The sequence below is a fragment of the Leucoraja erinacea genome, unplaced genomic scaffold (assembly GCF_028641065.1).
Source record: "Leucoraja erinacea ecotype New England unplaced genomic scaffold, Leri_hhj_1 Leri_69S, whole genome shotgun sequence".
NCBI classification, from domain to species: Eukaryota; Metazoa; Chordata; class Chondrichthyes; order Rajiformes; family Rajidae; genus Leucoraja; species Leucoraja erinaceus.
The window spans coordinates 439,143-456,810 of NW_026576619.1; the positions used below are offsets into that span (position 1 = coordinate 439,143).

At 46.0% G+C, this 17,668-nt stretch overlaps 1 protein-coding gene across 2 annotated transcripts; it reads right to left on the reverse strand.

Moving 5' to 3' along the window:
• Positions 1–1,712: 1,712 nt before the first annotated feature.
• On the reverse strand, positions 1,713–16,923 carry prune (prune exopolyphosphatase). Of its 2 annotated transcripts, none has more exons than XM_055631252.1 (8): positions 16,780–16,923; positions 14,690–14,794; positions 12,838–13,043; positions 11,657–11,841; positions 9,374–9,532; positions 7,045–7,139; positions 5,253–5,411; positions 1,713–3,697 (listed from the first exon to the last, which is right to left on the reverse strand). In XM_055631252.1, exons 1-8 carry the CDS (start codon positions 16,816–16,818, stop codon positions 3,284–3,286), a joined length of 1,362 nt encoding a protein of 453 aa, XP_055487227.1. In that variant the 5' UTR covers positions 16,819–16,923; the 3' UTR covers positions 1,713–3,283. The 2 variants fall into 2 exon arrangements, with proteins under 2 accessions (XP_055487227.1, XP_055487228.1); XM_055631253.1 differs by having other exon boundaries at positions 16,734–16,848.
• Between the last annotated feature and the right edge of the window lie 745 nt (positions 16,924–17,668).

Below are 17,668 nucleotides of genomic sequence, written 5' to 3' on the forward strand. Positions count from 1 at the left end.
GAGGAGATGAAGGCATGGATGAGTCTTTCAGCAGCGGGCGGTGTGAAAGAGGGTCTGAGTTTGGCGATGTTGCGGAGATAAAAGAAGGAGGTTTTAATGACATGGCGGATGTGAGGCTCAAGGGAGAGGGTGGAATCAAAGATCACGCCAAGGTTGCGGGCCTGGGGAGATGGGGAGACAGTGGTGCCGTCGATGGTGAGAGTGGGGTTATTGATTTTGCTGAGTGTGGCTTTGGAGCCTATGAGGAGGAATTCTGCCATCGCTGTTGAGTTTGAGGAAATTATGTTGCATCCAGGTTTTTATAGCTGACAGTTGGGGGGGGGGGGGGGGGGGGGGGGGGGGGGGGGGGGGTGGGGGGGGTTTGGTGCCAAGGTAGATCTGGGTGTCATCAGCGTAACAATGGAAGTCCAGGTTGAAGTGGCGGAGTATCTGACCAAGGGGGAGGATGTAGATGATGAAGAGGAGGGGGCCGAGTACGGAGCCTTGGGGAACGCCTTGAGTGACTGTAGCAGAGGTGTGGTTATGGAGAGAGATGAAGTGGGATCTGTTGGAAAGGTAGGAATGGAGCCAGCTGAGTGCAGAGCCTTCAATGCCGAGGTCTTTGAGTCTGGTGAGCAGGATGTTATGGTTCACTGTATCGAAGGCTGCGCTCAGGTTGAGGAGGATGAGGATGTTGAGGGAACCAGTGTCAGCAGAGGTGAGGAGGTCGTTGAGGACTTTGAGGAGAGCAGTTTCTGTGCTATAGAGGGGGCGAAAGCCAGATTGGAGGGGTTCAAGTAGGTTATACGCAAGGAGGTGGGAATGAAGTTGCGACGCAACGATACGCTCCAGGGTTTTTGAAAGAAAGGGGAGGTTTGAGATTGGGCGGTAGTTAATGAGAGAGGAGGGATCAAGACCAGGTTTCTTTAAGATTGGTGTAACAGCAGCAGTTTTGAAAGCGGAGGGGACAATTCCTTGGGACAATGAGGAGTTGAAGAGATTAGTGAGGTAGGGGCAGAGAACGGGGAGGCAGGACTTCAACAGGGGAGTGGGGAGAGGGTCGAAGGAGCAGGTAGTGGGTTTGGAAGAGCAGATGAGTTTGGAGATTTCAATAGGGGTGACCAGGTCAAACTGGGAGAGGAAGCAGTGTGGAGGAGGGGTAAGGAGGTCAGTGGAGATGTTGAAAGGAGGGGCCTTGGTAGGTGGTGGAGTAGATGCTGGGGAGTCGGGTACAGGGGATAAAGATTGATAGATGGTGCTGATTTTATCAGCGAAAAAGTGGAGGAATGAGTTGCAGAGATCCGGAGTAGAGGTAGGGAGAGTGTTGGCTCGAGGCTTGAGGAGGTTGGCCACTGTGGAGAAGAGGGTTCTGTGGTTTAGGCAGGGATCGGTGAATATGGAGGAGAGGTAGGCAGATTTTGCAGCAATGAGGGCACCTTTGTAGTCAGTGAGGTGGAGTTTGTAAGCTTCAAGGTGGACTGTGAGAGATGACTACATTAACTCTCATGTGCGATGATAGTTGAGGGATTGCTATCGACCTGAAGCATCACGGTGACCTTGTGTATTTGTCTTCAAATTATTGGTGTGAACATTTGGTTCCATTGAGAAAGGGCTGACAGAAGTCCGTTCTATCACCTCACCTACAGAGTCTCTCCAACATGCAGAAGTACCTCATCAAAGGCACCACATGGGCAGTGAAGTGTTTGAGATATCAGGATGCGACCAATACAATATGAATGGGAGACCTCTCAAATCTTTAATGTGATGGCATTTCAGGACAACCATCATTACAGGCAAAAAACATGGGCAGGTTTTGATAGCCAAATCATTGAACACCTGTGCTTTTTATTGCGGTTAGTAATTTCTGCTGCAGTGAGTTCTAATGAAGCTCCAGCCTTGGTTATTTTCCCCACCTTTGACCCAGTGGTGGAAGAGGAAGTTTTTCTTCAAGCCAGTTTCTTCACATGCAGGTTTGTTTTGCGACACACAAGCAGCAGCTTCCTGAATTCTGCTCATTACTGTTCTGCTCTTCCTGTTTTGTATCTTTGGTGCTGGTCTGGAGCCAAACTCCACCCCTCCCACTACAGGGACATTCCAACATAGTTTTACTGGTGGAGTGGAGTATCCTGCCTTCTGCTGGCTGCTTCTGGTAATCAGTCCCAAGGCTCTTCAAAGTCTGCACATGCCTTCCTGCATGGGGCGACCAGAATTGCACACAATATTCCAAGTATAGCCAAGCTGTCTTTCTTGGCGTTCTGAACATATCCAGTCCGACTACACAATTCCAGCTTCTGGGATTTAAGCAGAATGGATTTCCTAATTCCTAAAATCTCAGTACCTGCTGATATGTAGAAGATATCAGGAGCTGCTGCCTCCCAGACAGCGAGTGGTCACTGCCAAATTTAGAACTGGTCTACTTCTCCCTTGGGTTTTTCATTCAAAGTCTGGGCAACTTGGTGTTGGGGGAAGGGGGGGTACTGGGAGATAGTTTACTTACCCCATGCCTTATCTCACATTCCTTTGAATAATATACAGGTCTCTTAACCAAAACCATCAACGTATGGATTCTTGTTCCATTACAGAGGAATGGCTTATCACCGAAAGACATGTTGGCATTGGAAAGACCTAGGTTTTTGGAATACCTAGACTGCAAGAAGAGATAGTTGTATACCTAGAATTTAAAAGGTTGAGTAGTTTTATTGACACGTTGATACCTGTACTAGCAAAGAGGAGCTGACAGGATAGAGAGAACAATTTTTGTTGGTTGGGGTACCTGGGATGCAGCAAATTGTAAAATTGGGAACTAAATCCTTAAGAAATGATAGGAAACTTGTTTGCACATAATGTATGATGGAAGTTTGGAATTCGCTTGCTGATGGAAATTGATGCTCAGCTATTGCTTTTAAATCTGAGATTGATAAACTTTTACTGTCGGATGGGAAGGGAGGGTGGGTGGGTGGGGGAAAAGAGAGTAATTCAGGGCACACATCACCCTAATTGCATTGCATAGCAGAACAGGTCTTGAAGTTAAATGGGCTGTTTCTGTTTCTACGTTGTTAAGATATGTGTGAGTTGTCGGATTATGTGGAAGAGCAATGATTGGCCCCAGCCCTAGATTCAGGAAGCCCGTTTGGCAGCAGCCGGGGATGGGGCTTACAGCTCACATTTCCATTGTCCTACTCACAACAACTTATGCCTAAAGGCATTGGCAAGGGTCAGCCACATCAAGTGGTTCAAATGGCTTCTCCTACCTACTGTGTCAAAAGAACAGAACGACAATCAGTCAGACTACACAAATCCAGGGTTAATGGCTGTCAGAGCAAGGTGTGCCTGCCAACCTCTTGCCAGGCATTTGATTAATCTTCTCCAGGATGTCCTCTGGTGTCAGCTTGGGCAAGCCACCATCGAGCGGGCAACCGTCCACCAGGCTGTTCATGGGAGTAGGAGGCAGCTGCAAGTCTTCGTCCTGGCAGATGTCTGCGCAACTTGTTGGCACCATTTGGGCTATGTTGCTGGTTTCCTTCCATCCGTGGCACCCATGCATTGCTGTTGCTCCTTTTGTCTCCAGGGCCTTTAGCAAGATCTCAATGATGGGCAGCACCTTCTTGCGAGAAGCCAACCGGTTGCCCTGGGAGTAGGCAGCAATCTCTGAGGACGGGCTATACATTGGCAACAGCTGCAGCGAAGGAGCCTCAGATTTCTCCAATGCACAGCTCACCTGCAATTGCAGAGTCTGAAGGTTACAATCTAGAATTGCTCCTTTCAGGCCGATCCACAACCCATAATCCCACGACTTTCCATATTTAACAGTGTGGGATTGCTGGCAAGACCAATGCTCCTTAGTTACCTGCATTCTAATCGCATTACTGATTTTGCTACACCCTTATTGTGTGCACACAGTGCTCCAGCTGTAACTTCACCAGTGGCTTACATGGTATTTTCATGGTTTACCTCCTTGTTCTCATATTCTATGCCCTTGTAATGAACGCCTTATTAATCACCTTATTGTTCTGTGCTGCTGCCTTCAGGGATCCTGATCTTCAGAGTAGGCAAATTGGAGGAACAGCACCTCATATTCCGCTTGGGGAGTCTGCATCCTGGTGGCGTGAACATTGAATTCTCACAATTGTTAGCCCTTGCTGTCTCCTCCCCTTCCTAACTCTCCCTCTGCCCTCGGGCTCCTCCTCCTTTTTCCTTTCTTCTCCCCACCTCCCCCCATCCCCCATCAGTCTGAAGAAGGGTTTCGGCCCGAAACGTTGCCTATTTCATTCGCTCCATAGATGCTGTTGTACCCACTGAGTTTCTCCAGCATTTGTGTGTATCCTGATCTTCAGCTTCTTCCGTTCACTCTATATCCCCGCTGTAGTAATCACCTCACATTTTCTGAAATAAAGTCCATTGCTCTGCCATCTGACCTTCTGATCACTACTATTGCTCTACAATAGTTTACACTACTGATGACACTATTCTGCAGCTGATCACTACTTTCCTTATTATCACCAACTCTCATGTCATCGGAAAATTTATCATACTTCTTACCTTTGATATTAGGTTGTTAATGTACTTAACAAAGGTCTCTGCATGACACGACTGTATATAGACTTACAAACACAACACACCACCTGCATCCTGCTGTCATCAATCCAATTTCAATTTCAATTTATTGAACGGGTTTGGATCCCAAGGGCTCTTACCGTTTGAATGAGTCTTCCATGTTTTATCTTGTCAAAAACCTTCCTAATGGCCATTACATTAATGCATATAATTATTTTTTTGAAATATTCACTCAGCTCCCACCCTAACCAAGCTATGCTGACCATTCTCATCTCCCAACCTCTGTGCTCACAGAACTGAACAGAACAAAACCTTCTCATCCTGGGCTCATTCCATAACTTTGCCAATGCCATGACAGCTTGAAAGGATCAATTCCATTAACACCAACTGCTTCTCCATTATCTACAGCCACTCATCTCCCTGAAGACTACAGAGAAAGTGTGTTGACCTCATCATTTACACACACCCACAGTAACTAACAGCTTTCATTTCACTGCACATCTCGTATGTGTATGTGACAAATAAACTTGACTTGACTTGACTTGAAACTTCAGATACAACCTAGGATCAGGTTCATCCACCTCGTTACACTTAATGTTGCCTAGGCTAATTCTGTGTTGCCTAACAGACTTTGCACTGGTTCTATCTGTCAGATCAGTGTCTGGTAAACTATTGTAGAGCAGACATATATCATCTGACTACAGGCCAATGCACCTTACCAATTCCTTGAAATGGCTGCAGGGGCTGTAGACAGCTAGCTGACGAGAAGGTTCCTTCTTCTCATTGAAGGAAACGGTCATGATAACCAGAACGTCATAACCTCTTGTCCGACAGAAATCTTCCAATTCCTCTTTCACACGGGGACGGGCCAGAAATTCCTGCAGGAAAAGGTGAAAGTACAGTCAAGTCCATTTTGTAGATCAACCCTGTACACTTCACTGCATAGGGAGGGGGGTGGGAGCAAAGTAGGGACATGCAGTACAGCTCCAATACTGCCACCTCAGAATAAACTGGTAATCTAACTATGGCAGGTACGTCAGATCCCAGATTTCTTACAGATTCACTCATAACCTTAAGAATTCAATCTTAATGATATATTTAATCGGCACTGAGGACGAGTACATCCCATTACAAATGACATGCCAAACATGCGACAATTTTGTTACACAGAAACAAAAGACCATTCTCTTCCTCAATTCAATGGTACAATCTATATATTAACTCCATCTCACCTCCCAGCATCCTTATCTCGTGGTCCCCAACAAACCATCACTCGCACCAATAACAATTCCAATTCATCTCCCTCTGTAAGAGATTGGGAGTTGAGGTGTGGGTGGGTTGTTAGAAAACCTGCTTGATCAGCATTCATCTGGGGGCATCACTGTTAGTGAAGTATTTGTGGGTATCGTCACCAAATTGGATCCACAATTGGCTAGGCAATAGGTGAAAGAGGCTCGTTTTGTGATCAGATGCCTGTAACTAGTGGTGTTCTTCAAGGATCAGTGCTGGGTCCCTTGCTGTTCATTATATACATGAACAATTTAGATGTGGATGTAGGAGGCGTGATCAGTAAATTCAGAGATGATAAAGATTGTTGATAATGTGGAGGGTGGACTTTGCTGACATGATAGCAAAATGCGAGATGAAATGTGATCTTGATAAATGGGAGATAATGCAATTTGACAATAGACAATAGGTGCAGGAGTAGGCCATTCGACCCTTCGAACCAGCACCGCCATTCAATGTGATCATGGCTGTACCTGGCTGTACATGGATCATCAGTACCCTGTTCCTGCCTTCTTCCCATATCCCCTGACTCCGCTATTATTAAGAGCCCTATCTAGCTCTCTCTTGAAAGCATCCAGAGAACCCGCGGGGGCAGAAGGTTGAGAGGGAACATGAATGAAGCATGTAAAAATATACATATAAACTACAGAGAACACTTCCCCTTATCGACGGAAGATAAAAATGGAGGACACAGACTTGGGGCCAGGAAGAAGAGGTTTAGAGGGGATCTGAGGAAGACCTTCACCCAAAGAGTAGCAAGGACCCAGAACACACAGCCGGAGAGAGTGGAGAAAGCAGAGTTGAATTGATATGTGGACAAGTACTTGAAACATACAGATATAGAAGGCTAGGGGCTAGGATTTGGAAGATGCAATTAATGTGTGTCCCTGGTTGGTGTGGATGATGCTTTCCAAACTGTCTGACTCCGTGACTATGACTCAAATGCTGATCTATACCGCACTGCCCTCCTCCCATTCCCAAAGCAACAAGAGGACACTTCCTCTCCAACAGAACTTTCTGAAATTCTCCATCTCCTACACTGGGGTATTGCAGCCTACCTCCACTGCCCCGCTGCAACCTGCTCCCTAATTTAAACCCAGGAAAAAGCTGCAACAGCCAAGGCCTATAAATCCATGCCGAGGTCTGTACGTTGTCTCACCCTCCTGCTTCACTGGCACCCGTACGTACGTCCATTGAAGTGTTCTACTGCCCCATATAACCTACCTCAAGAGTCAAGAAGACCGCACTGATGGCCAAGCGAACATCTCCGCCAAACACAGCTTTCAGGTCCTTCCTCAGCATCTGCTCTGTGGTCAGCCCTGGCAGAAATAAACAACTTAGGATGGTAACTATCACTCTCAACTATCCCGATCCATTCTCACATTGGGAAAAGCCATGGATCAATGTGCCAACAGGTCCAGGTCAGGGCTCATTCCAAACAACCAACAAAGATATTGGGCCAGAAAACTGTCAAAAAACAGAGGCATAACAAAGAGATTTAGTTTTAAATGTACCGAGTGTTGTGACAAGGACACATAAGAAAATTAACAGATAGCTAAACAATGGATGCTGAAAATATGAAATTGTAGAACTATTGGGTAAGGAAGATGAGGAACAATTGGAGGGCTTTACCCAAAAGCAGGTGCCAGTACAATGGTCATGACTACCTGCATTCACTGCAAACAATGTGTGGAAACTTATAAAATGGGACCTCACAGAGCTGATGTTATCCCACTTTTTAAGAAAGGTGGGAGAGAGAAAACAGGGAATTATACACCAGTTAGCCTGACATGGGTGGTGGGGAAGATGCTGGAGTCAATTATAAAAGATGAAAAAGCCGCACATTTGGATAGCAGTAACAGGATCGGTCCTAGTCAGCATGGATTTACAAAGGGGAAATCATGCTTGACTAATCTTCTGGAATTTATTGGGGATGTTACTAGGAAAATGGACAAGGGAGAGCCAGTAGATGTAGTGTACCGGGACTTTCAGAAAGCATTTGATAAGGTCCCACATAGGAGATTAGTGGGCAAAATTAGGGCACATGGTATTGGGAGTAGAGTGCTGACATGGATAGAAAATTAGTTGGCACACAGGAAACAAAGAGTAGGGATTAACAGGTCCCTTTCAGAATGGCAGGCACTGCAAGGCTCGGTGCTGGGACCGCAGCTATTTACAATATACATCAATGATTTGGATGAAGGGATTCAAAGTAACATTAGCAAATTTGCAGATGACACAAAGCTGGGTGGCAGTGTGAACTGTGAGGAGGATGCTATGAGAATGCAGGGTGACTTGGACAGGTTGGGGGAGTGGGCAGATGCATGGCAGATGAAGTTTAATGTGGATAAATGTGAGGTTATCCACTTTAGTATAAAAAACAGGAAGGCAGATTACTATTTAAATGGTGTCAAGTTGGGAAAAGGGGAAGTACAACGGGATCTGGGGGTCCTTGTTCATCAGTCTATGAAAGTAAGCATGCAGGTACAGCAGGCAGTGAAGAAAGCAAATGGCATGTTGGTCTTTATAACAAGAGGAGTCGAGTATAGGAGCAAAGAGATCCTTCTGCAGTTGTACAGGGCCCTAGTGAGACCACACCTGGAATATTGTATGCAGTTTTGGTCCCTAATTTGAGGAAGGACATTCTTGCTATTGAGGGCGTGAAGCGTAGATTTACAAGGTTAATTCCCGGGATGGCAGGACTGTCATATGCTGAGAGAATAAAGCAGCTGGGCTTGTACACTCAGGAGTTTTGAAGGATGAGAGGGGATCTTATTGAAACATATAAGATTGTTAAGGGTTTGGACACGCTAGAGGCAGGAAGCATGTTCCCGATGGTCCGGAACCAGGAGCCATAGTTTAACAATAAGGGGTCGGCCATTTAGAACGGACACGAGGAAACGCTTTTTCTCAGAGAGTTGTGAGCCTGTGGAATTCTCTGCCTCAGAGGGCGGTGGAGGCCGGTTCTCTGGGTACTTTCAAGAGAGAGCTAGATAGGCCTCTTAAAGGGGATATGGGGAGAAGGCAGGAACGGGGTACTGATTGGGGATGATCAGCCATGATCACATTGAATGGCGGTGCTGGCTCAAAGGGCCGAATGGCCTCTACTCCTGCACCTATTGTCTATTGGGGCTTAGAGCCAGAGTTCAGCGGGTTGAACAAAAAGAGAGGGAGGAAGTCAAACATGAGGTCATTGTAGGATGGAGCAATTGATGAGAGAATGGAATGCAGAAAGCTGGGAGGGTTGGTGCAGAGGGAAAGCCTAAACTCAAGCCCCGTCATCTCTCTGGTCAACCAGAGGGCATTACAGAAGCACTTCTCCTGGGTACCACAGTACTGACTGATATTCATCTCAAACTTATCTAACAATGAACACTGGGCCTCCCACTTGTGACACTAGCTGTGCCTAGATCACCTGCTGCATTCCTTACAGTAAAACGGTGGTCTCCCAGTATAACACAACCACATTAATTCCTGACCTCTTCCCCTTTCCAACCCCACCCCTACGGACCCAAGGTTGGTTCTGGAGCATCGCCGATGGAATGATAGTTACCACTAACGTCAAACTTGGCTTCTTGCAGTGCCTCGAAGACAGTGTTGCTGGGCGGGAGATCGTGGAATCTGGAGTCTAACACAGCAACATACTCAGAGTCCTTTGGTGTAACTTTCCCTGCTGCTGGAGCCATGTCGATACAGTCCAACACTATGGTACCTGCAGTTTAGGAGCAATGAAGTAATCAGCTTGGCCTTGCAACGCTATAAACATAAACCTACTGCACGGGATTAGGTCATTCAGTCTGTCCATTCCATGTGAGTGTTTCAGCTCCACATCAGCCTCCCCATCTCCCCTCAATTGCTCTCTTCCTTGTGTTTTTCCAGCTTTGCCTTAAACCTGTCTCTACAGTTCACCTCAAGCTCTTCCCGTAAGCTCTGCTCTCTGCGCAAAGAGTTTCCCTCTCTACTCCCATTCTGTCCTGTTCCAGGTTCCCAAACAGGTTTGTGTAGGGAGGAACTGCAGATAGAGGTAAAGAAGGGTCTCAACCAAAACATCAATCTGAAAAAAGGTCTTGACCCGAAACGTCACCTATTCTTTTTCTCCAGAGATGCTGCCTAACCCAATGAGTTATTCCAGTTTTTTGGGTCTGTCTTCCTAAACATGTTTGTTGCTGACAAATAAGGATTCTGGCTGTCCACCCTATGCTTCTCATAATTTTATATATTTCTATCGGTACTCCTCTCAGCGAACAAGAGAAAACAATCCAAGTCTATCCAATCTCTCCTTCTATTTAATACCTTCTAATCCAAGTAAACATAGAAACATAGAAAATAGGTGCAGGAGTAGGCCATTCGGCCCTTCGAGTCTGCACCGCCATTGCACCGCCAGCATCAATCTAATAAATCTTCTGCATCTTTTACAAAGCCTCTACTGTATCCTTCCTGTATTGGTGTGACCAGAACTGAATGCAATATTCCAAATGTAGCCTAACCAAAGTCCAATAAAGCAGCATCATGGCATCCTGACTCTTGCACTCAATACCATGACTTATGTAGGCAAGCATACCATATGCCTTAACCATTCTAACTACATACCTTGTCACTTTCAGGGAGTTATGGACTTGGGCCCCAAGATCCCTCTCTACAACAATGCTGTTAAGGGTCTTGCCACCAATTGTATTGATTGGTGTATTTTTCCTTACATTCAACCTCCTAAAATGCATCACCTCACACTTGCTTGGATTAAACTCCATCTGCCATTTTTCCGCCAATTTCTATAGCTTATCTATATCCCATTATATACTTTGACGCTCTCTTCTATCAATAAGCCAGATCTGAATCCATATGACCAAGGCACCATGAATCCCATGCACCATGGGGGACTTTATCAATGCCTTACCAAAATCCATGTAGACATCATTCACTGCCCAATAAGTGACTTTGGTATTCTGACTGAGCATGCCCTGGTCATAGGTCATTTGCTATAAACATTCTCGGCTAACAGTGGTGCTACGTTCTGTGCAGGCTTGCGTTTCGTCGTGGTCGTGGTCCGGCGCTGTTGAGATGCTGCTGGGCCGTCCCCACCCCCTCCCGGGTGTCCCGTCCAGTCCGGGGGTGGTTGGAGGTGTCCGGGGTGGCCCCGGACTTGCAGCTGGTGTGGGGAGAGGCGCTGGCTCCAGCTCGGCTCTGGGTGGACGGGGACAGTCCAGTGGCGGTTCGGCAGCGCTTGCGGCACCGGGGACCCGGGTTCGATCCCGGCTGAAGATGAGGCGCAGGTCTGTGTGCGCGCACCTGCCAAGGATGTCTCTCCCCATCTCCTGGTCACACCTGCCCCCTCTCTCTCGCTGTTACATCCCACTCTCCCGCTACCTGGCACCCCCATTCCTCAGATAAAATATATTTTTACACATAAATCATGAATAAAGATACAAATTTATACAGTTTATACAGCCAGTGCTTCGTTCACTTTTGTTTCTTTATAGCGAGTGACCTTTGGCAAATCCCACGATTCCTTGCGTTTTTCGGAATACCAAAATCGCTTATTATTATCCATCACCTTCATCATGTCTCATAAAAACTCAAATTCGTAAGGCATGACCTGCACATATTAAACCATAAGACTGTCCCTAATTAACCCATTCTCGTCCAAATGGGAGGAAATACATTCCCGAATAATCAATGGCCAATTAGGTGGTTAACTGTTACTGACTTCTACAACAAAACATGTTGACACCACTGTCAGATTCCTCCATTACTAACGTCTCTCCACCTTGTCTTCACCCACCTGCCCTGAAAATGAAACCATACCCCAATACGTCAGAAATCACAGTGGAACTCTTACTGCGCAGTAAGAAAGCAAGCTCCTTATCAAGAATGTCGGGCGCTCTTTGGACGATCCGCTCGGTTACTAGAGTGGAGCAGGAGCCCACAGGCTCACAGGTTACGACACAGCCAGGGCTAAAAGGCCGCTCCAGGGGTCGGTGATCGATGACTTCCATCACGGCACTCTCCAGGTCTGCATCAGCTCTGTGGGAAAGGGACAGATGCAGAGTGATAGTGTATGCTCTTCGATACCTACCATCCCACACGGTGGCACACCCAGACACGGACAACTCACAACACCCAGCTTTCAAGTTCCTGGATAACTAATTCCTGAAGAGATCTTTGTTGCTTCCTTTCCTATCCCATTCATTCTATGCTTCTGTAATTTTATACTCCACCACTTGAATAACTATTCCCAATTTTAGGAAATGTAACTTTTCAGGTCAATGACCACAAATACTGCCAGATCTACACAGTATTTCCAGCATTTTATGTTTCTCTGTTTACCAGTATCTAAATGTGTAACAGCATCTTCCCATTCTTCAGTAAGGAGACTTTATAACTCCTGAAAAAAATCATTCAGGAGACCATCTATCAGATCATCTCTGAAGGAGCTCGCCAATCAGTCCCACTCCCTTGGGTCTGCGCTCGCCAGCCCTTTTCAAATTCCTGTTTTGTTTTCTTCTACAGTCATTTGGAGTCACATAATTGGGGGGGTGCAAGAGGTGCGATTTGCTTTCCTAGAAAACTGTCCCTGTCAAGATTTTCTCTAACACAAAGCCACATCATCAGAGCAAGCGTCAGAAAATGTGAGGTGGAAAACATACATTTTTTGTATACATATTTTTGTTAAAACGTGTAAATTGCGCGAGATTCAATTTTACTTCCAATTTTTTGGGTAGCAATTTGTGAATTCTATCAGGTTGAATTTCCAAACAGTTGTAAGATGGGGATCACCTGTATCAGTGGAAGGAAAGTTTCAAAATTATGTTAGCAGCGCTTTACCGAGTGGGGAACTGCTCGATGGGTGTATTCGGGTGAGATGCTAATCCAAGACCTTGGTCTCTCTGTTAATAACATATCCCTACCTTAGCGACGAGGACACTTCCCTCAGTGGTGCTAATTAATACGTCTTTATTTCTTACTCCAACAACATTTCATGCTTCAAGTTATCAAGCATCTTATTTCTGCTCCCTGTACCTGGATAGGACATTGTGGTCAACCAATGTCAACTGTAGCCGTCCCTCCTTGTGCAGGCTCTGCAGATCAATCTCATCCCGAAATATCAGCAGGTCTTCAGAAAGCTGGCTCTCCCGCAGCAGGAAAGTGCATTCGCCACGCAAAGGAAACTCAGATCGTGGGATATTCAAGATGGGCACAAAGGCAGTCTTTTGCTCCAATGAAGTCTGTATTTAAATATAGAAAAGAGGACGGATGAATCTGTGGAACGTTACTGCAGATATTTGTTTCTTCTGATATTGTGAAATCCGAGTGTCACCATGTCCAAGTCTACCTTGCCCCAACATGCAAGAGGGAACAAGAGTGGATTTGGGAGCATGCTAATTACCTGACAAATTATCTTCAAATCTCACTTTCCCTTGTGGTTCAAATACCACCACAATTGGAGATTATAAATTCTGTGATTTAAAGCAATCCATCTCAAACATCTCAACAAAAGTGACCATAAACTGATTCAGTCTCGGCCTGTTACTAACCAGGCCACAGAGACATGGATTATGCAAAACTGTCTCCTGAAATGGCCTATGCAGCAGCTGGGAATGGGGAATAAACGCTGGCTCCCATACCATGTGCATAATTAAAAATAAATGAGGCATAGTACAATCCCCGAGTTATTTATAAACAGTAGAAAAGCAAGCAGGTAATTCTAACTCCAAAACAGAATACAGCAAATATTAAAATGCTGAAATAAAATGGTGCAAATATGGAGCAGATCAAGCAGCATCTGCAGAGAGAAAAGTTCACATATCATGTCATGTCGAAATGGTTTTTATGATTATAGAAGTGATGACTATAGAAGTAGGGAGGTTTATGTGTATGGAAATGAAAAAAAACTGCAGACACTGGGTATCTGAAAGAATCTGAAGAAGGGTTTTGGCCTGAAACGTTGCCTATTTCCTTCGCTCCATAGATGCTGCTGCACCCGTTGAGTTTCTCCAGCACTTTTGTCTACCTGGGTATCTGAAACTCAGCTGGTCAAGCAGCATCTGTGAAACGTGAGCTTTTCCTGGCATTTTTTATATTAGTTTCTGGTTTGTGTTTTATTAGGCTAATAATCGTATGAATATGTATGTTTCCAATGCAAACAGAAATTCTGCATTCTTACCTCCCCAATCCAATGCATGCTGACAGTTTAAAAGTATGAATATAGTTTTAATTATAAACAAGGGAAAGCTTTGTGTCAGAAGAACGAACATAGGACACAGCACAAGATGACATTTCTTTCATTCACATGGTATGTGGGCTCCAGACAATGCCAGCATTTGTTGTCTGCTCCAGAGGTGGTGGTGAGGGTTGGCTTCTTGAACTACTTCAGTCCATCTGGTGAAGATAATTCACAGTACTGATGGAAAAGGAGGTATAACTTTTAGATAACAAGTGATATATTTCCAAATCAGGGCAATGCATGAGCCAGAGGGGAAGCTGCTCCTCACTGCCTGCTACTCTTGTGTTTGGCAATAAAGGCTGATGGTTTGGGACATGCTGTCAGCTGAACCAGTGCGAGTAAGTGTGGTACTGCTTACAGATGGTGCACACATTCGAACCACTGCCATGGCACTGGTCTATGGAGCTCAACAGTTCGCAACACTTTCCAAGATTTTCCAAGATAGGGAGGGAGTGAGGCCATGGAAGGAGCAGAGGGTGAGAGTTGCTGGCATTGGGTTTAACGCGGTTAACCAGCAGAGGGGTGACGGTTGAATGTGGCTCAGTGTGAATAAGATTAGGGAGCAACACTTTTCAAATGTATAAATCATTAAAAAAACAAGTTTAGTCAATGCCTTTGTATTGTGGCGACATCATCACACCTACTAACCTTGGTAAGGAAGTAGGCCAACACAATGGCAGAAACCATGGAGTCCAGATCACAAGCTTCGTTTCCCAGGACGATATGCACTCCTGGTGCATCCCTCCCATGTAGCTGATAGAGGGGACAAACACCATCAAAAAGTTACCAGCAGCAACATCAGGGCTTCCTTTGGCTTGATGTTTGCGTACATAAATCAGCAAAGCTCCAAATGATCACATGCCAAGGTATCACTCCACGGTTGTCTAATGTCCAAGAACCTACCAAAATCTCCAGTGTATGCATCAGATACAGAGGGAGCACTCTGTGTGGTCAGAAGGCAGTGTGGAGGGAGTGCCATGTCCTCAGCATTGCCACTCACACAACTACCTTTGAGATAGAGCTATCCAGCCTTACATCGATCTTACATTGATTTTTAGATCGGTCTACAGGTTAACATAAGAAAGCCAGAGCAAATGTCCATGCATCTGCCAATCAAACCCACCTAACCTGTATCTACCTATCTATTGCCTGACTTTGGTCCATCCCCACCTTTCATCCAGCCTTCTGCCCTCTATTACAATCAATCTAAAGGGTCCTAACTGAAAATGTTACCTGAGTATATGTTACCTAACTGAAAATGTCTACCAGAGATGCTGCCTGACAGGCTGGGTTACTCCAATACTTTGTGACTAAACATTTTTTAGAACATCATTGGACAATCAACCCCTGAAGATATAGAAAATGTTTCAACTTGCACTGACAGCAAAATGTATTTATTAAGCCCATTTATTGTTCTAACCTTACCCCAAAATATTTCACAGGATGTGTATCACACAAAATGATGGTAATAAGAAAACTTTATTTGCACATTACTAAGCGAGGAAACAAATCAGAAGATGCTTTTATCAGTGAAATGGCAAGATCAGTGGTCTCATTGCACATGTTTCCCTCACAATACAATGTGAACCACAGGTTAACTTGTCCTGAGACTTGAGCACTTGCAGTGTCTCGGAACGTGTTGTACAATTTGTGGTCATCAGAACCACAACATACACTTCAGTAACATTGTGATATTCTCAGGTGCATAAAGCAGTTAACGTTTAACATGGGAATCAAATGAAGAGCTAATCAGGCAGCAATCAAAAGTATGGCCAAACCTTTTAACTACATTCTGGAAAAGGAGAAGCAAGAATTTGAGAGACCAGGGAGCAAATTCCAAAGGTCAGGATCCTGGCAGTCAAAAACACAGATGGAACAAAGATGTGATAGAAATTGGTGATGAGTATGAGGGCAAAATTGGAGGAGCAGAGTGGTAGAAGGTCATCGTGTCTGGGACACCACAGCACCAAAGGGGAAGAATGGTACTAAAGAGATAGGGGGGAAACGGCAGGGCATCGCAGCTTTAGGGAGACACTACAGTGTTGAGTATGGGGGTTGATTGAGGTTACAAATATAGGAAGGGATGCGGAGGCTGGGGTAGCCACCGAGGATGTGAAGGCAACAGCTACACAGTAATTCAAACATGAGGATATTTTTTAAATAGTACTACTTAACCAGGTGCCACTCTAGGTCAAAGATCAGAAGGTGCTAAGGAATTGTTGTAAGGTCTGCATGGGTGTCTAGTTCCCATGAAGAGTTACGAATCAGAAACTTTCGCTCAGGTTATTTCTCTCCCTGTTGAGGCTGGTCTTGCTGGGTATTCATCAACACCTTCTGTATTTTTGTTTCGAAGATTAGCATTTGCGTTCTGTGGGATACTGAGCCAATATGAGATAGCGGGAACGAAGGTTCTCTAAGTTAGGACGCGGACAGCTGAGTTTAGGAACAGTCGAAGATGAAGGTCGACAAGCCCTGCGAAAACTCAAAGTCGGGGGACTTGCTCTGCTCTGTATCGTTACGGTGTCGAGTATCAATGTCAGCAGATTCCCCCTGCTCGATCCCTCGCCACCCGGCTCGACCCATCCTCACCTCCAGCGCCGCGCAACATTGACCCCCATCCTCACCTCCAGCGCCGCGCAACATCGACCCCTCCTCACCTCCAGCGCCGCGCAACATTGACCCCCATCCTCACCTCCAGCGCCGCCCGGCTGCCGCGCAACATTGACCCCCATCCTCACCTCCAGCGCCGCCCGGCTGCCGCGCAACATCGCCTCCATCTTCCCTCCGCCTCACCATTGATACATGACCAGTGCAGCGCCACTACGCATGCGCACCTTGCGGACCCGCCCCCCCCGCCTGAGTGACAGCGGACGTGTCCCTCGCTTGATTGACGGGAGCTGTTGTCACAGACTTGTCTGAAGGATCTCGACCTGAAACATCACCCATTCCTTCTCTCCGGAGATGCTGCCTGTCCCGCTGAGTTACTCCAGCCCGCTGTGTCAATCATCGGCTAAAAGACTACATCCACCCTCATTATCCGTACGATAGGCGAGTCTCGACCCGAAACGCCACCCATTCCTTCTCTCCAGAGATGCTGGTAGAGGGGGTAACATTTTACGTAAGGCCAGGAGGGAACGTCTTGGACCTAATTCACGACTTTTACTCGTGGACATTTTTCATCAGGCTAGAAAAACGCCCCGACCTAGTTGATGCCACCAGTACCTAGTGACGGCCATGCTGCGAGTATGAGTCAAGGGCAAACTCGGCAGAGGTCGTGAATTAGGTCGTGAAAGTGGGACAGGCTCTAGGGGTGGGTTAAACAAGTGAGAATTTGCAGACCCAGCACTCATGCAGTTTTCATGATGCTCGCTCTCTCCGCTCCCACAACCAGAAGTATGCCACATGGCGCCAGCAAATTGGGTAACTGGCAGAAGTGAGGGGATGCAACAGGAGCCTCGGTCCGTTATAACTGAATTCTGCTACGTGTGGTGCCTCCCTGGCAGTGTCCACGTTGTCTTGGACATTCTCAAGTGGGAGGGTGATGAACCACAGGCTGCTGTATATGTTGCACAAATATAGGCAGGAAAATGATTAGAGTTAGGCAAAAGGTTCAAAAACATGTCTTAG

Coding starts and splice junctions, on each gene's coding strand:
- prune (XM_055631252.1), bottom strand. CDS start 16,818: ATGGAGGCGATGTTGCGCGGCAGCCGGGCGGCGCTGGAG. Junction 11,842..12,837: donor GACCACAATGTCCTATCCAG/GTACAGGGAGCA, acceptor CCTTTCCCACAG/AGCTGATGCAGACCTGGAGA. Junction 5,412..7,044: donor CGGTCTTCTTGACTCTTGAG/GTAGGTTATATG, acceptor CTTTTCCTGCAG/GAATTTCTGGCCCGTCCCCG.